The 26,166-nt window shown below is 46.2% G+C and overlaps 1 protein-coding gene across 1 annotated transcript in view; it reads right to left on the bottom strand.

Annotated features, from left to right (window-relative positions):
* The window catches only part of LOC144674547 (uncharacterized), a 66,622-nt gene that overhangs the window by 6,459 nt on the left and 33,997 nt on the right, over positions 1-26,166 (bottom strand). Inside the window, 2 exon segments of the mRNA XM_078535847.1 lie at positions 20,521-21,378; positions 22,376-22,447. Coding sequence (XP_078391973.1) covers positions 20,521-21,378; positions 22,376-22,447 — 930 coding nt within the window.

The raw sequence follows: 26,166 nt of genomic DNA, 5'->3' as shown, positions 1-26,166 counted from the left end.
TCGACATCCACCTTGTCAAGGCCGTTCGGGATCTTGTATACACTTCAATCAAATCACCCTGATTTTTGAAAACAAAACCTGACTGTATATCCAGCATGGCTTGTTGGCTAGCAGCCTGGCCGCAGGGTCAGAGGTTGTGGATTCAAGGCCCAGTCCAGTGACTCGAGCCCACAAGCTGGGCTGACACTCCTGATGCAGTGCTGAGAGAATGCTGCACTGCCGTATGAGGCTTTCAACCGAGGGCCCCCCATCTGCCCTCTCGGCTGGATGTAAAGGATTGCAAGGGTACTATTCCGAAGAAGAGCAGAGGAATTATCCCTACTGTGCCATGAGCATTTATCTCTTGGCCAATGACACTGAAAAAAGCAGTAATCACATTGGTAATCCGACAATGCGACAGTGCTTACACTTCAAAAGTACTTCATTGACTTGTAAAGTGCTGTGGGATGCCATGAAAGGTGCTTTATAAAGGCATCATATCTACCAAATTGTTTAGAATAGATAAGAGTTGTGTATTGCTGAGGAGACATGCTGCGAAGATTTTCGTCTTGCACTTAGCAGATTGGTCAAGGTGTTACTTTGGACAATGCACCAAGGGAACTGTTTCCCCCCAGGCTTTTGTTTAATTCAAAAAAAGGCGTAATGCCTGGACATGTTCCTTTTGCCTGCAGAGGACAGGTTCCTGTTTCTGAATATATGTCGCTTCTGCTAAATCTTCTTGATTGGAACTCGTGTCCCCTGAGCGTTAGCCTGGACCACTGGATTACTAGCCCAGTGACAGTACCACTACACCGTCATCTCCCCGAAACTCTTTGGGCTACATTTAAGTTTTTAGTGGGTGGTTGCACCTCAGGAAATTTTAGTGACTCTTGATGGCCTGTGTTGACAACTCTTGTTTGGACATGGAGGCAATTATTTGGCCTTGATCAACCATCCTGGCGTTGACCATTGATTAACTTGCCTTCGATATTTCCCCCAATTTTTCAGCAATAAGATGAGGTTATGTTCTTTTTTAGCCAGCTTAATGCCTTTTAAGGAAATATGTCCTCTTTTTCAATCCTCTTAATGCTTCTTAGGAAGATATTTTCCTTTTTTCCATATCTTAATGCCTTTTAAAGAAGATATTTTCCTTTGTTCAATTATCTTAATGCCTTTTGAGAAATGCTCTCTTCTTCAGTTATCTTAATGCCTTATAATATGCCGCCTCCATGCATTTGAGGAGATATTTGATCATCTTAATGCCTTTTAAGAAGCTTTTCAAAATTCTCCAGATTTTGGGAAGGTTCCATTAGATAGGCATATAGCAAATGTGATTCCTTTATTCAAGAAGGGAGGGAGACAGGAAGCAGGAAACTACAGGCTCGTTAGCTTAACATCTGTCATAGGGAAAATGTTAGAAGCTATTATTAAGGATGTTATAGCAAGGCATTTAGAAAAACTCAAAACAATCAGGCCGAGTCAACATGGTGTTTTGAAAGGGGAATCATGTTTAACCAATTTATTGGCGTTCTTTGAAGGAGCCACATGTGCTATGGATAAAGGGGAACCGGTAGATGTACTGTACTTAGATTTTCAGATGGCATTTGATAAAGTGCCACACAAACGCTATTGTGGAAAATAAAAGCTCGTGGGTGTAGGGATGTATTGACATGGATAGAAGATTGGCTGGCTAACAGGAAACAGAGGGTAGCCATAAATGTATTTTCTGTGGTTGGCAGGATGTGACGAGTGGTGTGCCGCAGGGATCAATGCTGGGACCTCAACTTTTTACAAATTATGTAAATGACTTGGATGAAGGGGCAGGTGGTTTGGTGGCTACATTTGCTGCCGACACAAAGATAGGTAGGAAAGTAAGCTGTGAAGAGGACATAAAGAGGGAGACATAGATAGGTTAAGTGAGTGGACAAAGACCAGGCAAATGGAGTACAATGTGGGCAAATGTGAAATTGTCCACTTTGGCAGGAAGAATAAAAAAGAAGCATATTATGTAAATAATGAGAGATTGCAGAGATCTAAGATTCTGGATGATCTGGGTGTCCTAGTGCATGAATCACAAAAGGTTAGTATGCAGATACAACAAGTAATTAGGAAAGCTAATAGAATGTAATAGTTTATGCGAGGTGAATTGAATACAGAAGTAGGGAGGTTATGCTTCAGTTGTACAAGGCACTGGTGAGACCACACCTGGAGAACTGTGTACAGTATTGGTCACCTTATTTAAGGAAAAGTTGTAAGTGCGTTGGAAGCAGTTCAGCGAAGGTTTACGAGACTAATACCAGGAATGGGTGGGTGTCTTATGAGGAAACATTGGACAGGTTAGGTTTGTATCCGCTGGAGTTTAGAAGAGTAAGAGGTGACTTGATCGAAACATTTATGATCCTGAGGGGTCAGTGGATGTGGAGAGGATGTTTTCTCTTGTGGGAGAATCTAGAACTAGGGGTCACTATTTAAACATAAGGGGTCACTCATTTAAGACAGAGATGAGGAGAAATTTTTTCTCTCGGAGGGTGGTGGGTCATGAAACTCTCTTATTTGAAAGGAGGTGGAAGCAAGGTCTTTTAATATTTGTAAGGCAGAGCTACATAGATTCTTGACTGACAAGGGGGGTGACAGGTTATCAGGGGTAGGAGGAAGTTACAATCAGATCAGCCATGATTTTATTGAATGGCGGAGCAGACTTGAAGGGTCTTGTGACCTACTCCTTCTCCTAGTTCATATGTTTGTATATGTCCTCATTTTGGTTATCTTAATGCATTTAAGAAGATATGTTCTTTTTTCAGTCATCTTAATGCCTTCTGGGAAGATATGTTCTGTATCTTAATGCATTTTAGAACATTTGTCCTCCTTTCCAGTCATTTGGGAAGATGTGTTCTATTTATCAATAATCTTAATGCCTTTTGAGAAAATATGTCCTTTTTAGTCATCTCATGGCCTTTTAAGAAGATGTGCTCTCCTTTTGCGAATGCCTTTGAAGATGTTCTGTTTTTCAGTCATCTTAATGTCTTCATCTTCATGTATTTTGAGAAGATAGGTCCCCATATCCTTTAGCATGTTAATGCCTTTTTGCGACGCATTTTTGGGGAAAGGGGCTTGTAATGGCGGGAGGGGCCGAATAACCACCCCAACCACGTGGTCCTCATTTTGAATTCCGACCGTTGGCGGGAAAGCTCGAGCCGCCCGCCGCCCGCGCGGGGTCTGGAGGTAGTGGGGAGCTGATTGGACGGCGGGCCGCCGCCGCGCGATGGGCGAAGCAGAAACGCCCGCCGTGATTGGTCGCGGGGGCGTGGCGATGGCTGTCCCCGCCCCCTCCCTGCGGCCGCCCCGGTATTTAAGCAGTTAGATGGCGTGGGAAACGACGCCATTTGAGGATGTGAGGTAGAGGGGCTGGTCATGGAATAAAGTAGAAATAAAACATTATAAGAGGGAGCACTGTTTTTGAAATAAGGTCACTCTGATCAGGAGAGGCTCCCCTTTGTTTTAAAAAGTGAAATAAAAGGCAACCCGGACCTCATTGGGATGCCAGTTTAGGCAGGGTCAAAGGTCACCCAAATATTGGCCAACTAATGTGGCTCTGACTGCATGTCAGAACTGTTGGACTTAAATGAAAACTTTCCCTCTTAAGAGGAAAGATAGGCTTTAAGAGTTAGGAGAGGTTGTGACGTAGTAATAGAGCAAGTTAATGAAGCGTAACAGGTTGGAGGTAAGCAAGTGACCAGTGGCAGGCTGAAGAGTTGAAATAAGGCAGTAAAGGGTCTCAGAGCACCAAAGGTCCAGGTAAGACGAAATGGCAGGAGTTACGTGCACACACACACACACACCATCATCATCATCACACCATCATCATTGCATGTGGGGCAAAAGGGAGAACGGCGCCAATTTCACTTGGGATTCGCCGAGTGCCCCTCGCTCAAAGGGAGCCAGGGCGACGCCCCGGAGCGAATTGCTTTGGCGTTGCACCCTTCAGCCACCTTGCAGAGCCCTGGCCAACGTTGACCCGTGGGAGGATTTGGGTGCCCCACACCCAAAACGCGGTAAGCTGCCCCGCTGGCGGCAGCAAGCAATAAAGGGCGGCGAATGGCATGTCGGCTCTCTCCTTGCGAGGGAGGTGCTGTTTTAAGAGTAAGGAAGTTTTGCCGCCATTATACAAGGCCTTGGCGAGACCACGCCTGGAGCACACGTGCACAAGTTTCAGTCTCCTTAGCTAAGGAGACTTGCCTTTGGTGGGGATGCAGTGAGGGTTCACGAGACTGATGCCTGGGATGCTGGCATGGGGGTGAAGCGCAGAATGGCCTCCTTACTCATTCCGTGAATCCCTATGAGAGAGCCGTCCTACGAGGTGAGATTGAAATAGGGGAGCCTGTTACCGCTGGAGTTTGGAAGAACGAGAGGTGATCTGATTGAAACTTTGAACATTCTTCGAGGGTTTGACGGGGTCGGTGCTGACAGACTGTTTCCCTCCTGCGGCTGTAAAGTCTATAATGGGGGGCGGCGGGGGCGTCACAGTCTCAGGGTGAGGGGTCGTCGATTTTGGACTGAGATGAGGGGAAATTCCTTCACTCGGAGGGTTGTGAATCTTTGGAATTCTAACCCCCCCCCCCCCCCAACTCCCCACCGAGAGCTGTGGATGCTCCGTCGCTAAGTCTATTCAAGTCTGTGACTGATAGGATTTTGGGCGCGAAGGGATAGGGCGGGAAGGTGGAGTCGAGGCAGAAGATCAGCCGCCATCCTATTGAATGGGGGAGGGGGGGCAGGCCCGAGGAGCTGAATGGCCTCTCCCTGTGCTCCTTGAGAAAGTGGTGGCGAGTTGCTGCCTTGAGTATAACTGAGAGGCTTGCTAGGCCATTTCAGAGGGCAGTTCGGAGTCAATCATATTGTTGGGGCCTGGAGTCACACGTGGGCCAGACCAGGTAAGGTTGGCAGATTTCCTTCCCTAAAGGACATTAGTGACCCAGATGGGATGAGTCTGAAGGAGTTCTTCCAAATGACCCTTGTGACACCAGTTGTTGAACGTTCAACATTTTGACCGATTTACTGATGACTGAGACAGTAATCTAGAGGTTATTACTTTTGTTTTTGCTTTTTAATTTAGGTCCTAGCTGCTCATGCTCCCTGAGCAGAACCTTTTACACGATAATACCTATGTAGCTGGTACCTACATGAACCACGATAACTGGGCCCTCTCCCTCCCTCTCCACATTACTCTCCAGCCCGAGGAGATGTCCTTAAATCCATTACTGAGCAGGCTGCACAGCATTCGGGACTCACACCCTTGGCTACAGTCCCCGACTGTTCCTACACTCTGTTCTCTCCGCCACCCACCACCCCCAGCTTGAATGGTCCCCTGTAACTCGGTAACATGGTCACTTTGCTCATACATCAAGCTGCTGTCCTCATGGCTCCAAGAACTTTGAATTTACTGGACAAGTGCAAAGTGCTACCTTCTTGATACCCATACCTGTATCACCAGTAGTCACACCCTCCCATCCCTGACCACAGACTAAATCTGATATTATGTAACTTAAGGAGAGTGGCTGCTTGCTGAATCAAATTGTCCAGGCAACTTTCTCCCTATTGTCCAAAGTTCAGGCTCCAGCTCAACAACTCTGAGCTGAAGTTCCTCGAGCTGCACTTACTGCAAATGTTGTTGTTGTGGATCACATTCGTGCCTACCAACGTCCAAATGCTACGGCTGCAACACATCATATCAAGTCAATTCTGACCTGGAAGTTGCTCAATATCAGAGTATTTCCATCATTTTCTATTTTTATTGCATATTTTCAGCATCCACAGTATTTTTGCTTTTCTTTGACCAGGGGAATGTGAGAATATGGAATTCGTTATATTAAGAGTTTGCGAAGCATGTCAGAACTGGGAACTCATGGGTACAACCACACCACAAATACACCGTCCACCAGCTGTATGTAGACAGGGATTCACTTGGTCATCCCATTTACTGACACAAGAACACAGTCACGTCAGAGGGAGACCATTCAGATACTTTATATGCGCGGAGGGATCTATTCAGTATTTCCACTAGTTAACACTCCAGCTTTAAAAGTTCAAAGCAATTGATATACAATCAGTTGGTGATGAGGAGCTGTTTAAATGTTCTGTTTACGAGAAAAGACACACTCGTTCACACCGCCTGCTAAGAATCCAGTGAGTTCACATTTGACATTGAGGGTTTTTTCCTGCTGTTAATCAAGTCCAGGATAGAACTATGGATACTGTGTCAACTGACTTAACCATTTTATATCCAGGGTTCAAATCGTAAACAGACCACAAAAGATGATGTTGTATTCGATGAAACAGGTTGTCAATGGCGGTGGGACTTACCCAGCATTCACCGAGAGGCAGAATGTGCCCTATCTGTACAACAGGCGATTGTTGCGCAGGCGCAGTGTCGCTCTGACTGGAGCATGCGCAGTGCAGGTGTTCGGACGGGCCGGTGTCGGAACCGCAGGGAGACAGAAACTGATTGGAGGCGGCGGGTGAGTGAGGCCGAATCGAGCCGGCGGGTCGGGGGAGAGGCTTCAGAAACACCCGGTGTAGGCCGCAATCCCGGATCATAGCCTCCATGTCCCGCGTTTGCAGCTCCGGGGCTTCTTCCCGGTGACAGAGCCGGGTTCGGGGGAAGAGGCTCCGGAGCGGGAGATTCAAAAATTACGGGGAGACCGCGGGCCGCCCGAGGGCTCAGAAACTGGGAGGACGGACACAGGGTCCGGCTAAGACCCACCCGGGAGGGTCCCCCCTCCTGTGTCCCGCCCGGCGGCAGCTGGGTTCCCGCCTGAGACCCTGAATCAGAGACACAGGAGCTGGAGAACTGAACCAAGGCAGAGGAGAGGGAGGGAGAAAACTGGGAGAAACTGTTTTCAAATGCAGGAGTTTGTAACCAGAGGACACAGATTTATGATTTTGACAACAGAACCAGAGGGGGTGATGAGGAGAATATTTTTACGCAGTGATTTGATGTGATCTGGAATGCACACACTGACAGGGTTGGAAGCAGATAAAATAGCAACTTTCAAAGGGAATTGGATCAATAAATGAAGAGGGGAAAATTGGCAGAGTTATGGTGAATGGAACTAATTGGACGGCTCACTGATCTTTGTGACATTCTGAATTTTCCTCTCCTGAGGTTTTAACATTTGATCTTTTCAATCATAATGTGTCTCAAACAGAAGATTTAAAACGTTGGTTTCTACGAGCTGTCAGATCTGTTTCCTGTGTGTCTGTGCAACTTGGGAACTGCAGGCAAGGGTGAGAAGGAACCGATTCTTTTCAGTTCCTCAGATGCACCATTATCACCTCAGATAACAGAAATCTCTGGAGTTCCCCATGTCGTCATTGCCCTCCCCTTGGGTACAACAGCTCTCAGTCAAGTGGAGTCAGTCACACGTGTCTCTGTCATGACATTTCCACTCCTATTTTATCACACACCTCCCTGTGACACTCACCATAACACAGAAACCCAAATATCATTGCTTCCTTACACCTTGTCCTCCTATTACAATCGGATCTTTATTCTGCCTCTTTCCTCACTTAATGTAAGGTTCCCTGCAGTTAAAGTGACCTCTGTTATTAAGAACTGGAGTCGGCCTGTGTGATTATTTTTACACCAGACTCCAGTCAGCCCCACGTGCTGCAGTCGTAACTCCCTTCACAAACCCAAAGAGGAAGAGATTTTTTTTAAGGAGTGGATGGGCATGTCAAACCTGCAATCATGTCCCAGGAATGCTTTGCTGGATGGAGCAACTGCCCAGAATTGTCCCGTCTGTCATTCCCTTCACTCCTTCTGAGTCTAAGAAAATATTCGGCAAAAGAACAGAGACTCCCATTTATAATGACACCAGGAGCATCGGCTCGGATGATGTGGTCGAGTTTCTGGAGGGGGCTTGAACCCACATCCTTCTGACTCGGGGTGAGAGTGCCACCAATTAGTCAATATTGATATCAGCTCCCATTCCACTAGACCATGTCTGTGTTATTACATTAAACCCATCCCATTCCCATTGCAGTGATCCTTGGCTCTGTTATTAGACATTAGGCAACACATTGACATCATATTATACTAATAGACCATGACTCACTTACATTGCTAGATGAGACCCAAACTTTGGTTTTGCTGCACTAGATACTGACTGCATTATCATCACATTGGATCCAATGATGTGTTAACTAACACACTGCAGCCTAACTCTTATTATTGGAACAAATACTGTATTTGTTACACTCAAGGTGAGCCAAACCTTTGTTATTCTTCCTTTGGGCCCATCTGCACTCTTACTGTATCAGACCCTGTGTTTGTAATTGTTACACTTATACTATGCCACTGTTATTATTAGAAAATAGCCTGTCTTTTATTCCAGTTCTGGTGTCTGTGTTTATTATTATCACTGGAAACATTTTTCCTGCTAGTTTTCAACTGGAACCTGTTTCTGCTATTTGATTGTCATATTTCCATGTTTTTAACTTTATTATTTAGTCTCTATGTGAATTTCCTCATGTAAGTCACACTGCAATTCAGCCTTTGGTCTGAAAACTTGCTTCTTGAATAAAATACCGTTATTATAGCTCACAGTGTAGGATCATAAGCTCAGAATTACCACTTGGCAGGGTACAGGTGGGTAAACAGTAACTGGGATTGAACCTCACCATCACACAGCACCTTCATGAAAGAAAGGAAGAAAAATCAGTGTTGCATCCCTGTTGATGTTGATGGGCCATATTCTACCACCTGAAGCATTCCGGGTATCATCATCTGCCATTGTCTTCAGATGGTACAGGAGCTAATGGATGGTGTTCAGCTCATCGTGTTTGTACCAGCGCTTTAGTGTAGCTATCGAATTAGTCCCACTCCCCTGCTCTTTACTCCTAGACTTGGATATTTCTTCCTTCAACTATTTATTCAATTCTCCCAAAAATGTTGCTCTTGAATCTGCTTCCAGCACCCTTTCAGGCAGTGATTTCCAGATCACAGCAACACACTGCTTAAAAAAAAGTTCTGAAATCTGTGTCCTCAGATTAGCAATTTTTCTGCTACTGGACACCCTTATTCTTTCAGTTTGTCAAAACTGTTCATGATTTTGAAAACCGCTTTGCATCTTTTTTGAGAAGGTGGTGGTGAGCCATCTTTTTGGCCTGCTGCAGTCCATGGTGTAAGTTCTGGGTATTTTAAGAGTCAACCATATTGCTGTGGGTCTGGAGTCATATGCAGGCCAGACCAGGTGAAGATGGCATATTTCTTTCTCTAAAGGGTATTAGTGAATCAGATGGGTTTTTATGACAAGCAACAATGGCTTCAGGGTCATCATGAGACCTGGTGGGAATCGAAGCCCAGCCTCCAGAGCATTAACCCTGGTCTCTGGGTTACTAATCCAGTGACAATACCATCATGCCACCACCACCACCATCCTGCTTAACCCTTTGCTCCAAGGAAAACAATCCCAGTTTCTCCATATAGCTGAAGCCTCTTACCTTTGGTACCATTCTAGCAAATCTCTTCTGCACCCTCTCTAAGGCTTTCACATCCTGTTTAAAGTGTGATGCCCATAACTGAATACAGCACTCCAACTGAGGCATAACCGTTGGTTTATAAAATCAGTATTAACTCATTGAATGTAAGCACACTCAAAATAATTTTTTTAAAATCTGCACTAAAAGATCGCATGGAGGTGTTCACAGGAGGCTTTTAACTGCTGCTACAATTGTATAACTGACATTCAATCCCCAGATAAAGAAGGGTACGATAACATCGTGGTTATCCATCAGTAATCCCTTCTGTCAAGGGTGATTCTTCCTTGTGGATGACTGGGTGCAAGTGATACGTCAGTGTTAGTTGTGTATTCACAGGTGACTAATGTGTCCTATCTTAGCCTTGCAGGCTCTCCTTACAGTGAGGACATGGGGTTTGTTGGCCAGTAGAGTTGGTGATGGATTGTTGACTCGAGCAGCTGCTCTCTCTGTCCCTCTCTCTCAGTGGCTGTTCTTGTTGATTGAAAAGTTCATGGATGATGATTCACCGTTTTGGAGGCAATTGGGAATCTGCTTCCCAAGTGTTTCTGTTAATAGAGCAGAATGTCAGGTAGGCCTTGAGATTGTCTTTGAAAAGTTTCCTTTGGCCTCATGTGAAGAGCCTCCCTGGTGTAGCTCCGAGTACAGCACCTGTTTGTCAATCTGAATTCAGGCATTCTGACAACATGCCCAGGCATAGTGGTTACATTACTGGATTAGCAATCTAGAGGGAATAATAATCTGGAGATGTGAGTTCAAAACTCATCACAACAGTTAGAGATTTTAAATTCAGTTAATTCAATAAATCTGGAATAAAAATCTACTATAAAAGCTGTTATCAGTGATCATGAAATGAATGGATTGTTATAAAAGTCCAACTGGTTCCCTGACATTCTTTAGGATGCCATCCCAACCTCATCTGGTCTACTGGTGACTGCAGACCAACTACAATGTGATGTGTTTGACCCTTTGAAATGGTGCATAAGCCACTTGGTCATATCAAAGCCGCTCGAAGAAAGTAAAATTCAATTGGATTGCAGCGGTTTGGGAAGGCAGGTCACCACCACATTCTCAAGGGCAATTACGGATGGCAATAAATGCCCGCATTGCCAGTGACACCCACATCCTGTGACGAATGAAAAAAAGGAGCTGCAGCCTGTTTCCAGATTACTGTGTTATTGGTATGTGACAGCATAACTAAAAATGCACAACCAGGAATATCCACGAGACAACAATCCTGACAGTTACTCACTGAAAGGATTCACTCAGTCACCCCATCTGCTAAGTTCACATTTGACTGGAGGGATTGGATTCCCCGTCATTGCTGCTGTTCTGGTAAAACTTTGGGGGATTTGCAATTCACCATCAATTCCCTTCTTTTTGGTGGATAATGGAGTTTCTGTGCACTTGGGCTTCTGTATAATTTGGTTCCTAATTTTAAAGCAAAATACTGCGGATACTGGAAATCTGAAACAAAAGCAAAAATTGCTGGAAAAACTCAGCAGGTCTGACAGCATCTGTGGAGAGGAAGACAGAGTTAATGTTACTACGGACTCGAAACATTAACCCTGTCTTCCTCTCCACAGGTGCTGTCAGACCTGCTGAGTTTTTCCAGCAATTTTTGTTTTTGTGTTGGTTCCTAATTTTATTGACTGCCCGACACTCGCCCCAATCCCCACATCTTTGCAAAAAAAACACTCACCACTACCAATTAGGCCATTCTATGGCAAGGAATTTACCCAGCATCCCCCGCGGTGGTGAATGTCCCCTTTCCCCGCCAGAGGAGAGCAATGCGCAGGTGCATTATCGCCCAGTGTTTGGAGCATGCGCCATAATGGCGATGTGGCGTCTTCTGTCTGTCTTATCTTCAAACTGGAAAGGAAATGAAAACACGGAGGAACGATGGAGGCGCCGGGAGGACGGGGAGGGTTTCTAAACACTTTGTAAAGGCTCCAAACCTTGAATAAGACCCTGAGATACCCCTGTTTGCAGCCCGGTTCTTTTTTCCGAAGAAGCGCGTTAGCGGCCGCCATTTTGGATCAGCGGGGTGCAGTGCGCATGCGCGGACGTCTTGTTTTTTTTGGTAAAAATTTACTTTATTCATAAAGTGTCGTCAACCACATTCCAAACCATTTCAAACACACCATTACAAAGGTACAATCAGGTTCAACTTTTACAACATGTATCACCAGGTGCATCAGTACAAACAATATTACAATCATTTGCAGACATTCATTTTGAGCTGGACAGCCCGAGGGGATTTAAGCAGTTCCCAGTCCCTCGGTGCACTGTAGCAGAAAGGTCTTAGACAGCGACCCTTCCCCATTGCGCCTTTGCGGCAGCTGCCCCAAGCTTTAGTGCGTCCCTCAGCACGTAGTCCTGGACTTTGGAATGTGCCAGTCTGCAACACTCGGGCGGGGACAACTCTTTGCGCTGGAAGACCAACAAGTTTCGGGCAGACCAAAGAGCGTCTTTCACCGAGTTGATGATCCTCCAGCTGCAGTTGATGTTTGTCTCGGTGTGTGTCCCTGGGAACAGCCCGTAGAGCACAGAGTCCTGTGTCACAGAACTGCTCGGGATGTACCTCGACAGAAACCACTGCATCTCTCTCCAGACCTTCTTTGCAAAGGCACAATCTACAAGGAGGTGAACAACGGTCTCTTCCCCACCACAGCCACCTCGAGGGCAACGTGCCGAGGGGGTGAGACTCCTGGCGTGTAAGAAGGATCTGACGGGGAGGGCCTTTCTCACCACCAGCCAAGCTACGTCTTGGTGCTTGTTGGAAAGTTCTGGCGATGAGGCATTCTGCCAAATGACTTTGACAGTCTGCTCGGGGTACCATCCCAAAGGATCCACCCTCTCCTTTTCCCTCAGGGCCTCTAAGACGTTACGTGCCGACCACTGCCTGATGGACTTGTGGTCGAAGGTGTTTCACTGCATAAATTTTTCCATGAGGGACAGGTGGTACGGCACGGTCCAACTACTTGGAGCGCTCTGCGGTAGCGTGGCCAGACCCATCCTTCGCAACACCGGGGACAGGTAGAACTTCAGCACATAGTGACACTTGGTATTTGCGTACTGAGGGTCTACGCACCGCTTGATGCAGCCACACACAAAGGTGGCCATCGGTATGAGGGCGATGTTGGGCACGTTTTTTCCAACGTGTTCACATCCTTCCTGTGGTGCCCAGAACTGTACACAGTACTTCAGCTGAGATCTAAATAATGTCATATATAAGCTCAGCATAACCTACTTGCTCATGTAGTCTATGCCTCTATTGATAAAGCCCAGGATACTGTATGCTTTATTAACTGCTCTCTCCACCTGTCCTGCCACCTTTAATGATTTATGCACATATACACCCAAGTCCCTCTGCTCCAGCACCCCCTGAACAATTGTATCTTTATTTCATATTGTCTCTCCATGTTCTTCCTACCAAAATGCCACATCCAGTCGTGAATGATGGTGGACAATTAAACAACTCACTGGAGGAGGAGGTTCCACAAATATCTCCATCCTCAATGATGGAGGAGCCAAGAATATCAGTACAATAAATGCTGAAGCATTTGCTACAATCTTCAGCCAGAAGTGCCGAGTGGATGATCTATCTCGGCTTCCTCCGGAGTTCCCAAGTATTACAAATGCCAGCCTTCAACCAATTCAATTCATTCCATATGATGTCAAGGCACGAGATACTACAATGGCTATAGGCCCTCTCAACATTCCGGCAATAGTACTGAAGACTTGTGCTCCAGAACTTACCGCGCCTCTTACCAAGCTGCTCCAGTACAGCTGCTACACTGGCATCTACCCAGCTATGTGGAAAATTGCTCCAGTATGTCCTGTGCACAAAAAGCAGGACAAGTCCAACCTGGACAATTACTGCCCCATCAGCCTACTCTCGATCTTCAGTAAAGTAATGGGGAGGGGTCATCGACATTGCTATCAAGCGGTACTTGCTTGGCAATAGCCTACTCATTGACGTCCAGTTTGGGTTCCACCAGGGTCACTCAGCTCCTGACCTCATTACAGCCTTAGTTCAAACATGGACAAGAGAGCTGAACTCCCATGTGAGGTGAGAGTGATTGCCCTTGACATCAAGGCCGCATTTGACCGAGTGTAGCATCAAGGAGCCCTAGCAAAACTGAAGTCAATGGGAATCATAAGGAAAACTCTCCGCTGGTTGGAGTCATAGCTAGCACAAAGGAAGATGGTTGTGGTTGTTGGAGATCAGTCGTCTCAGCTCCAGGACATCACTGCAGGAGTTCCTTAAGGTAGTGTCCTCAGCCCAACAATCTTCAGCTGCTTCATCAATGGACCTTCCTTCCATCATAAGGCCAGAAGTAGGGATGTTCGCTGATGTTTGCACATTGTTCCGGGATTCTTCGGATACTCAAGCAGTCCATGTCCAAATACAACAAGGCCTGGATAATATCCAGGCTTATGCTGACAAGTGGCAAGTAACATTCACGTCACACAAGTGCCAGGTAGTGACCATCTCCAACAAGAGACAATCCAACCATTTCCCCTTGATGTTCAACGGCATTACCATCATTGCATCCCCCACTATCAACATTCTGTCAGTTACCATTGACCAGAAACTTAACTGGACTAGCCATATAAATGCTGTGGCTATAATAGCAGGACAGAGGCTAGGAATCATGCGAGGAGTAACTCACCTCCTGACTCCCCAAAGCCTGTCCACCATCTAAAAGGTACAAGTCAGGAGTGTGATGGAATACTCCCCACTTGCGTAGATGAGTGCAGCTCCCACAACACTCAAGAAGCTTGACACTGTCCAGGACAAAGCAGCCTGCTTGATTGGCATCACATCCACAAACATTCACTCCCTCCACCACCAACACACAGTTGCAGCAGTGTGTACCATCTACAAGATGCACTGCAGGAATTCACCAAGGGTCCTTCGGCAGCACCTTACAAACCCACGACCACTACCGTCTAGAAGGACAAGTGCAGCAGATAGATGGGAACGCCACCAGTTGAAAGTTCCCCTCCAAGTCACTCACCATCCTGACTTGGAAATATATCACCGTTCCTTCACTTTCGCACAGTGGATGTACCTACTTCACATGAAGTGCAGCGGTTCAAGAAGGCAGCTCACTACCACCTTCTGAAGAGCAACTAGGGATGGGCAATAAATGATGGCCCAGCCAGCGAAGCCCACATCCCATGAATGAATAAAAACAAAAATCACCTCACATTTCTCCACAACGAACATCATCTGCCAGATAGATGTGCCTTGACAGATAGTGTCCACTCCACAAACTTGCCTCCGTCCTTTTGAAGTTCAACATTGTGCTTCTCAAAGTTTACAATTCTTCCAAGTTTCCTATCATCCCCCAACTTCGAGATTATCCGAACTCTTTGGCTGCAATTCCAATCGAATGAAAACGATATTTCGAGTCTGCGCGGGTGAAACAAGTACCTAATTTTAATCCCATTTTCCAGCAGGAGGCCCATGGCCTTGTATGCCATGGCATCGCAAGTGCACATCCAAATTAAATGTTATGAGGGTATCTGCCTCTACCACCCTTTCAGGCAGTGAATTCCAGACTCCCACTACCCTTTGGGTGAAAAAATACTTCCTCAAATCCCCTCTAATCCTCCTTCCCCTTACTTTAAATCTATGCCCCCTGGTTATTGATCCCTCCATCAAAGGGAAAAGTCCCTTCCTGTCTACCCTATCTATGCCCCACATAATTTTATACACCTCAATCATATCCCCCCTCAATCTCCTCTGCTCCAGGGAAAATAACCCCAGTCTATCCAATCTCTCCTCATAACTAAAACTCTCCAGCCCAGGCAACATCCTGGTAAATCTCCTCTGCACTCTGTCTAGTGCAATCACATCCTTCCTATAATTCAGATTCCAGAACTAAAGGCAATACTCTAACTGTGGCCTAACCAGCGTTTTATACCGTTCCAACATAACCTCCCTATTCTTATATTCTATGCCTCGGCTAATAAAGGCAAGTATCCCATATGCCTTATCTACCTGTTCAGCTACATTAAGGGACCAGTGGACGTGCACACCAAGGTCCCCCGATCCTCGGTACTTCCCAGGGTGCTCCCATTCATCGTGTATTCCCGTGCCTTGTTTGTCCTGCCCAAGTGCATCACCTCAAACTTATCTGGATTAATTTCCATTTGCCACTGACCAGCCCGACTATATCCTCCTACAATCTAAGGCTATCCTCCTCACTATTTACCACCCCATCAATTTTCGTGTCATCCATGAATTTACTGATCAATCCTCCTACATTCAAGTCTAAATCGTTTATATATACAGCAAACAGCAAGAGACCCAACACTGATCCCTGTGGAACCCCGCTGGACACAGGCATTCAGTCACAAAAACACCCCTCGACCATCACCGTCTGCTTCCTGCCACTCAACCAATTCTGGATCCAATTTGCCAAATTGCCTTGGATCCCATGGGCTCTTACCTTCATTATCAGTCTCCCATGTGGGACTTTATCAAAAGCCTTGCTGAAGTCCAAGTAGACTACGTCAAATGCATTGCCCTCATCTGCACACCTGGCCACCTCTTCAAAAGATTCAATCAAATTGGTCAGACATGACCTCCCCTTAACAAAACCATGCTGACTGTTCTTGTTTAATCCCTGCCTCTCCAAGTGTAGATTAATTCCATCCACCAGAATTGCTTCCAATAGTTTCCCCACCACTGAGGTTAGACTGACTGGCCTGTAGCTCCCTGGTTTATCCCTTCCTGCATTCTTGAATGACGGGACCACATTGGCTGTCCTCCAGTCCTCTGGCACCTCTCCTGTGGCCAGACTTGCCTCACTGACTGACAGGAATGGATTTTGGAAACTCCTTTTACAGGGGTTTAGAAGGGGAGGATTTACAGAAGGGAAAGTAAAATGTTTTCCTGATGAGATCTTCTACAGGAATTGTGTTGGTGAGTGGTCAGAAAAGGGCAAATGAAATTAAATCCAGAAAAGTGCGAGGTAATGCATTTGGGGAAAGCAAACAAAACAAGGGAATACTCAATAAACGGGAGGATATTGAGAGGGCTGAAGGAAGTGAGAGACCTTGGACTGCATGTCCACTGGTCCCTGAAGGTGGCAGGACAGATTTACAAAAATGTTGCCAGGACCGGATAATTGCAGCTATGAAGAAAGATTAGATCGGCTAGGGTCGTTTTCCTTAGAACAGAGGAGGCTGAGGGGTGACGTAATTGAGGTACACAAAATTATGAGGGGCCCAGATAGCATAGACAGTAAAGGCTTGTTTTCCCTAGCTGAGAGGTCAATTACCAGGGTCCATAGATTTAACGTGATTTGGTAGGAAGATTAGAGGGGACTTAAGGAAAAATCTCTTCACCCAGAGTGTGGTGGGTGTTTGGAATTCACTGCCTGGTTTGGCGGTGGAGGCAGAAACCCTCAACTCATTTAAAAGGTACCTGGGTCTGCATCCAAAGTGCTGTAACCTGCAAGGCTACGGACCATGTGCAGGAAGGTGGGATTAGAATGGGTGGCTAGTTTTTTATTTTTCGGCCTGCATAGATACGATGGGCTGAATGGCCTCTTTCTGTGCCATAACTTTTCTGTAGTTCAATGAATTGTTTCTGAACTGCCTCACTATCCCATTAATATAAATAGACTGTCGGTTGCTGTGAGTGTCAGACTATATTGTGTCTCCTCATTCTTCCCCCTTCTCCCACTCCGAGTTCCAGGCTGGAGGCTCCTGCGGCTCGATGTGTAGCTTTGGTGGGAATGTGGGACAGTTGTTGGGCCCAGAGATCCTGGAGGGTTGTAGGGCTGGAGGAGATTATAGAGATTGGGAGAGGGGAGGCCATGGAGAGATTTGAAAACAAGGATCAGCATTTTAAAATTGAGGTGCTGCTGAACCGGGAGCCAATGTGGGTCAGCAAGCATGGGATGGTAGGCGAATGGGACTTGGTGTGAGTGAGGACATAGACAGCAGAGTTTTGGAGGATCTCACGTTTACTGAAGGTAGAATTTGGGAGGCCGGTCGGGATTGTGTTAGAATAATCAAGTTTAAAGTTAACAGTTTGATGGATGTAAGTTTCTGAAGCAGATGAGCTGAAGCAGGGGCAAAGTCAGGCGATGTTACTGAGGTGGAAATGGGCAGTCTTAGTGATAGTGCAGATTTGTGGTCAGAAGCTCACCTTCTGGTCAAATATGACATTGAGGTTGCAAACAACGTGCTTTAACTTCACACAGTTTGTGTACCATCTACAAGATGCACTGCAGCAACTCACCAAGGCTCCTTCGACAGCACCTTACAAAGCTGAGACCTCTGCCATCTAGAAGGACAAGGGCTGCGGATAGATAGTAACACCACCACCTGGAAGATCCCCCCCAAGCCACACACCATCCTGACTTGGAAATATATCGTCGTTCCTTCACTGTCGCTGGGTCAAAATCCTGGAACTCGACCTCCCTAACAGCACTGTGTGCGTACCGACACCACATAGACTGCAGCGGTTCAAGAAGGCTAAAAGGTTAGTTAAGGAAAAAGTGGGACCTATCAGAGATGAAGATGGAAACTTGTGTGTAGATGCAGAGGCTGTGGGAAGGGTTTTGAATGAATATTTTGTCTCCATGTTTACAAAGGAAAGGGAGGATGGAAATATAGTAGTCCAGGAGGAACACTGCGAGATATTGGACTGGATAATCATAAAGAGAGAGGAAGTACTCGAAGGGTTGAAACCCTTGAAAGTTGATAAGTCACCAGGGCCAGATGGATTGTTTCCAAGGCTGCTGAAGGAAGTCAGGGAGGAGATAGCACATGCTCTGAGGATGATTTTCCAATCTTCACTAGATACAGGGGAGGTACCGGAGGACTGGAGAAATGCAAACGTAGTTCCATTGTTTAAAAAGGGATCAAAGGAAATGCCAAACAATTATAGGCCAGTTCGTCTTACATCGGTGGTGAGCAAATTAGCAGGTTCAATCCTGAGAGATAGGATTAACTGTCATGTGGAAAGGCATGGGCTAGTCAGGGATGGTCAGCATGGATTTGTTAAAGAAAGGTCTTGCCTCACAAATTTGATTGAATTCTTTGAGGAAGTGACAAGAAGGGTTGATGAAGGTAATGCAGTGGATGTTGTGTACATGGATTTTAGCAAGGCATTTGACAAGGTCCCACATGGCAGATTGGTCAGGAAAGTAAAAGCCCATGGGATTCAGGGTAATGTTGCAAACTGGATAAAAGGTTGGCTTTGTAACAGGAAACAAAGGGTAATGTTCGATGGATGCCCTTACGAATGGAAAGTTGTCTCAAGTGGTGTTCCACAGGGCTCAGTGTTGGGACCCTTGCTGTTTGTGTTATATATTAACGATTTGGACGTGAACGTGGCGGGGACGATTGGGAAATTTGCAGATGACACAAAGATTGGCGGAGTAGTGGATAGTGTAGAGGATAGCCATAATCTCTAAAACAATATAGATGGGTTGGTGGAGTGGGCGGTAAAGTGGCAGATGGATTTTAACATAGATAAGTGGGAGGTCATACATTTAGGGAGGTCAAACAGTTACAAGGATTACACAATAAATGGGAATATACTGAGAGGGGTAGATGAAGTGAGAGATCTTGGCGTGCAAGTACACAGGTCCCTGAAGGCAGCAGTTCAAGTAGACAAGGTTGTAAAGAAGGCATATGGAATGCTCTCCTTCATTGGCAGAGGTATAGAATATAAAAGTAAGGATATAATGTTGGAATTGTATAAAACACTGGAGAGGCCACAACTGGAGTGTTGTGTGCAGTTCTGGTCACCACATTATGGGAAGGACATAATAGCTCTGCAGAGAGTGCAGAGGAGGTTTACAAGAATGTTGCCAGGGTTAGAAAAGTGTAACTATGAGGAGAGATTGGATAGATTGGGGTTATTTTCCTTAGAACAAAGAAGGCTGAGAGGTGACTTGATTGAGGTGTACAAAATTATGAGGGGAATAGATAGAGTGGACAGGATAAAATTGTTTCCCTTGGTAGAGAATTCTAGATCCAGGGGACGTAGATTCAAGATAAGTGGCAGAAGGTGTAGGGGGGAACATGAGGAAGAACTTTTTCACGCAGAGGGTAGTGGGTGTCTGGAATTCGCTGCCCAAGTTGGTGGTTGAGGCAGAAACTTTAAACTCCTTTAAAAAGTACCTGGATCTGCACCTAAAGTGCTGTAAGCTGCAGGGCTATGGACCGGGAGCAGGAAGGTGGGATTAGAAAGGGTACCTGGGTGTGCTCGGGCTGGCATGGACAAGATGGGCCAAATGGCCTCCTTCTGTGCTGTAACTTTTCTATAGTTCTATGGGTATAATGATGGCAGATTTGAAGGAAAGATGGACAGTACTTGAGAGAGAAAACTGTCGACATATTCAGTGAAAATGGGGAAGTTGAGTGATCAGTAGTTTAGTGGGTGTAGGGTCAATACAGCAAGAGATGAATTTCATGGACAAGATGAGCTCTGAGAGGGCATGAGGGGAGATGGAAGGGAAACTACAGAAAGATGTGAGTTCAGGGCTCAGGTATTGGGGAACTTTAGGGAGGGCGAGTGGAAAGGAGGGAAGCAGCAGAGGCAGCTCATCCGATTGTCTCAATCTTAGTGACAAAGAAGCTCCATGAGACCCTCACACCAGTTGTTGGGGGTGAGGATGGAGGGAGAGCATTTCAAAAGGAATGAACTTGTGTTAGAGATATTAAAAAGGTTCAACACATTGTGCCTTTTAACACAAATCTAATTTATTTGATATTTATCCAGAATATTCGCCCCCCTAAGTGGTCTGTAGTTTATTAACATCAGCAGAAATAGATCCCAATGAACATGGTTCAATCCTGGATGTGATTAGCAGCAAAATCCCACCACTTTAGTTACTTGTGAACTCGCTGGTGTGTCAGCAGGTTGGATGAGGTAGTAAATCCCTTCCCACAATGGGGGCAGGTGAATGGTCTCTCCCCAGTGTGAATTCGTTGGTGTGTCAGCAGGTGGGATGGATGAATAAATGCCTTCCCACACTGGGGGCAGGTGAACGGCCTCTCCCCAGTGTGAACTCGTTGGTGTGCCAGCAGGTTGGATGAGGTAGTGAATCTCTTCCCACACTGAGGGCAGATGAATGGCCTCTCCCCAGTGTGAATTTGCTGATGTGTCAGCAGGCTAGATAACTGAGTGAATCCCTTCTCACACTGGGGGCAGGTGAATGGCTTCTCCCCAGTGTGAACTCACTGGTGTCTCAGCAGGCTAGATAACTGAGTAAATCCCTTCCCACACTGGGGGCAGGTGAATGGCTTCTCCCCAGTGTGAACTCGCTGGTGTCTCAGCAGGTAGGATGAGGCAGTGAATCCCTTCCCACACTCAGAGCAGATGAAAGGTCTCTCCCCCGTGTGAACTTGCTGGTGTGTCAGCAGGTGGGATGACTGAGTGAATCCCTTCCCACACTGGGGGCAGGTGAACGGCCTCTCCCCAGTGTGAATTCGCTGGTGCACAGTGAGTTGAGATGATCGCCTGAACCCAGTACCGCAGTGAGAGCATTTAAATGGTCTCTCGTCAGTGTGAACACGTTGATGGGACATCAGCTCGCAGGAACTTTTAAAGCACCTCCCACAGTCTGGGCATTTAAAAGGTCTCTCTTCACTGTGAACTCGCTGGTGGCTCAGCAGGTAGCTTGAAAGAGTAAATCCCTTCCCACACGTTGAGCAGGTGAAAGGCCTCTCCCCAGTGTGACTGCGCCGATGCTCTTCCAGCTCTGACGGGAATCTGAATCCCTTCCCACAGTCCCCACATTTCCATGGTTTCTCCCCGATGTGGCTGCACTTGTGTCTTGACAGGCCAGATGATCGGTTGAAGCCTCGTCCACACACAGGACACATGTACGATTTCTCTCCACTGTGAACGGTACTTTCTCCTTCCATGTTCAAAATCAAATGATATTCAGGGCGAATGTCAGATTCTGCTGTGATGTTTTGTTTCTGTTTCCCGACTGCAAATCCTCCCCTTCTAATACCCTGTGAAACTGATTTAAAACAGAAAAAAAGGTGTGAGTGAGAATCCACAAAAACACAAATGCAGGTTGTGAAATTGAGCTGAATGAACCTGGTAATTTGTGGGGCCGGCACCAGGGAATAGTGACCATGAAAACTGCCGGATTGTCATAAAAACCCAATTGGTTCACTAATGTCCTTCAGGGAATGGAACCTGCCACCTGGTCTGGGTCTACACAAGACTCTGGCCTCCATGGGATGAAAGAGAGAGGTGGGAGGTGCAGGGGGTGAAGATGTGTTTAATACATCTTCAGCTCAACCAGAACTTTGGCAGAATATCCCAAACCCTCAACATCCACTACCTAGAAGTATGAAGGTAACAGGTGTCAATGAACACCATCACCTCCAACTCACACACCGTCCTAACTTGTCTGACATCCAGTACTGGATGAGCAGAAATTTCCTCCATTTAAATGTTGGGAAGATGAAAACCATTGTCTCCACTCCCTAACCACCGACTCCATCCCTCTTGCAGCTCTCTGAGGCTGAACCAGACTGTTCATAATCTTGTCATATTTCAGCCCAAGCTGAGCTTCTGACTACAAATCACTAAAACCACCCATTTCCACCTCAGTAACATCGCCCAGCTGTGCCCCTGCCTCAGAGCACATCCCGGTTCCCACGCTGGCGCTCTGGGTTCCTGTTCTCATTGATAGGGGACTTTCTGACCCACAGGGCATTCTGGATAAACCAGCCGCCATCGAGACCAATCAGTGAACAGCCATTTTTTTTCCCCCAGTTGGTAAAACAGAAGATCCATGGATGAGGGGGATATTGGACAGGAAGCACAATGAAAGGTTCAGACACCTTATTAAATACTCACAGCAGAAGCAGCCAGCCAGCGGTGTGAAACCTCCTGAGATTCCGGTCCCTTTCCAGTCAGTATTTCCAGGAGCTGGGACACAGAAAAGAGTCTCAGTAAAATCAGCGATTTATTTGTTCACTGCTTTACAATGGGTCTGGGCTCATATTTGAAGTTTGTGCAGCCTGTGATTCCCTGGGTTTATTAACTCCCCCTCCAGACCCTTTGGGCTCTCTATTGTTGGACTCTCTATTGCTTTTCATTGTCCTCCTGGCTTTGTTGTATCTGATCCAATAAAAACCCTCCTTACATCACACAGAGAACAGCTTTAGACATGTTCTGACTTTTCACCTCAATCTTATTCTGCTGAATGATCTCACTGACCGTTCCCTTTCTCTCGATCAGTCCGTCCACCATCTCTTTTCTGGATTTGACTCCTTCTTGTTGTTCCAGGATTTCATCTCTCTGCCTTTTATTTCTTTTACTGAAGATTCCTGTCCATTGCTGCCTCACAGCCTCATCCTGTTCCCACATATTCTCCATGTCTAAGTGCTTCCCTCGTGCCAGCCATGGCCCCTATTCCAGCCCAGTCACTGATCCCTCTCTTCCCTCCACCCTTTTTACTGGTGTCACTATCACAGGGACGATCGCGGTGTTTTCCCAAAACTGCCATACCACCGGGGTCTTGGCTACTGGGTGGTTATAGTCCACCCATCTCTCTCCCTGCATTCTGACTTATGAAATCCCTGGATAATTCCCTTATCATCTGAAGATCGAGGTCCTTGTAGATGGGATGACATAACCTTGGAGACGGGTGTGTGGTGTTCAGGGCACATATTACAGGAACTATTTTAAATCTTGTATCACTACATAGGCTTTGTGAGTACAAGTGATGATTAAACCATTTGAGGGACCGATTTCTTATGGCAGGGCAGATTGAGGGTAGTCAGTGAAGCATATGGGGGTCTTGGGCTTCATAAATAGAGGTACTGAGTACAAAAACAGGGAAGTGCACCAACAGAGAGTTGTTCTGATCTGGAAATCTCTCCCTGAAAAGGTGCTAGAACCTGATTCTATGTTTAGCCTCCACCCACTGGTCCTAGATTCCCCAACCAGTGGAAATAGTTCCTCTCTATCTATCCTGTCAGTTCCAATTAATATCCCAAAAACTTTGATCAAATCACCTCTTCATCTTATAAATTCCAGGGATTACAACCCTCATAGTGAGGTGAAGACTTTTATCAGGAGGAATAGGAGAGGGAAAATATTATTCATGGCACAGCTCTGAAGAGTGAGCAGGGACAGAGGGACCTGGGGCTTCATAGCTTTGATCTCTGAAGGTGACAGAATGTATTAAGAGAGTGGTTAGCAAAGCCGATTGGATCTTGAGCTTCATAAATAGTGATATCGAGAACAAAAACAGGGAAGTTATGCTAACTTCTTTATAAAGCTCTGGTTAGGCCACAATTTGAGAATTGCATCCAGTTCTGGTCACCTCACTTTAGGGATGATGTGAAGGTCGTTGAGAAGGTGCAGAGGAGATTTACTAGAATAGTTCCTGCAAAGGAGATTGAGGGGAGATTGGTAGAGGTGTACAAGATTATGACACGTTTAGATATGGTGGACAAAGAAAAGCTATTCCCATCAGCTGATCGTACAAGGACTCAAGGACAGAGGTTTAAGATTGTGGGTAAAAGGTGTGGGAGATGTGAGGAAGAATATTTTTACACAGTGAGTGGTAATGACCTGGAGGTTACTGCCTATGAGGGGGGTGAAAATGGACATGGTGAGCGATTTCAATAGGAAATTGGACAGAAGCATGAAGGAAATAATCCTACAAAGATACGGGGATAGAGCAGGGGAATGGGACTGATTGGATTGCTCTACATAGCTGGCATGGACTCAATGAGCCTAATGGCCTCCTCTGTGCCATAATGACTCTGTGACTCTTTTGTGTAATCTCATTCTGTAACTTAACCCTTGGAGCTCAGATCACTCAGGTAAATCTGTGCTACGTTCCCTCCAAGGCCATTCTATCCTTCCTGATGTTTGTTGCCCAGAACTGAACACTGTTCTTCAGGTGTGCTCTCAGCATTGTTCCAGTCACACCTGAAACCTTCTCAAAATCACAGAATCACACAGTGCAGAAGAGGCCCTTCGGCCCATCGAATCTGCACCAAAACATGAGAAATACCTGACCTACCTACCTAATCCCATTTACCAGCACTTGGCCCATAGCCTTGAATGTTGGTCAAGATGTCAAGGCCCATTGGTCCCTAATGGGCCCTACTCTTTCCCTGGTTATTGGCATTGGCATTGAAAAAAAAAATTTAGATCCCTGCCGTTAAATCTTTCAGACACTGAATTGTAGATTTTTCACCAAATATCAATTTACGATTGTAGTAAAACTTCATAATTTTATTGTCAAGGGGTTCCTACTGAAAGTTTTTGAAATTAAGGGGAAGGATCACAGATGGTGCTTTTAAAAAGGGACACTGCAGCCCTGAAAATCAGTGATATCTCCAGAATATTAAACTCCAGCCAGTTATAGGGTTGTTAACATCAGCAGAAACAAAATATTGCCAGACTATCAATACTAAACAAGCTTACAAGCAGCAAGAACAGCAGAATCCAACCCCTGCAGTCACTTATGAACTTGATGTCTCAGGAGGCATCGTGACTGAGTGAATCCCTTCCCACACACCAAGAGTTGAATAACCTCTTCTCAGTGTGAGTGCGTTGTGGGTCAGCAGGTTGCAAATCCCTTCCCACACAGCGAGCAAGTGAACAGCCTCTCCCTAGTGTGAACTCGCTGGTCTGCGGTGAGGTTGGATGACCGACTGGATCCTTTCCCACATCCGGAGCATGTGAAAGGTCTCTCTGCAGTGTGAGTGCGTTGGTGAGCAGTGAGGTTGGATGACTGCCGGAAACTCTTCCCACAGGAAGTGCAGCTAAATGGCTTCTCCTCAGTCTGAATTGGCTGGTGTCTCAGCAGGTTGGGCAAAACTGTGAATCCCTTCCCACACATGGAGCAGGTGAACAGTCTCTCCCCAGTATGAACTCGCTGGTGTAAAATGAGGGAGGATGCCTGTCTGAAACTCTTTCCACAGGAAGTGCAACTGAATGGCTTCTCTTCAATGTGAATTCGCTCGTGTGACAGCAGGTGGGATGACCCAGTGAATCCTTTCCCACACACAGAGCAAGTGAACAGCCTCTCTCCAGTGTGAACTCGCTGGTGTGTCAGAAGGTGGAATGACGGAGTAAATCCCTTCCCACACTCGGAGCAGGTGAATGGCCTCTCCCCAGTGTGAGTGCGTTGGTGTACAGTGAGCGCTGAAGAGTGCCTGAACCTCTTTCCACAGGAAGTGCAGCTGAATAGCTTCTCCCCAGTGTGAATTCGCTGGTGTGACCAAAGGCCAGATGACTGAGTAAATCCCTCCCCACACACAGAGCAGGTGAATGGCCTTTCCCCTGTGTGACTGCTTCGATGGTTTTCCAGCAGGGATGGGTAACCGAATCCTTTCCAACAGTCCTCACATTTCCACAGTTCTCCATAGTGTGGGTGTCCTTGTGTCTCTCCAGGTTGAATGATCAATTGAAACCTTGTCCAGACACAGAACATGTGTATGGTTTCTCCTCACTGTGAACGATGTGATGCTTTTTCAGGCTGTTTAACTGGTTAAAGCTCTTCCCACAGTCAGTTCACTGAGACACTCTCACTCGGGTGTAAGTGTGTGTGTCTCGGTGTTTTTCCAGTCACACTGAAGTTCAAAATCTTTCCCCACAGACAGAACAGAGAAACATTTCTCCTT

Source organism: Cetorhinus maximus, unplaced genomic scaffold (assembly GCF_964194155.1).
Source record: "Cetorhinus maximus unplaced genomic scaffold, sCetMax3.hap1.1 HAP1_SCAFFOLD_696, whole genome shotgun sequence".
NCBI lineage: Eukaryota > Metazoa > Chordata > Chondrichthyes > Lamniformes > Cetorhinidae > Cetorhinus > Cetorhinus maximus.
This window is presented reverse-complemented; position numbering and strand designations above follow the sequence as displayed.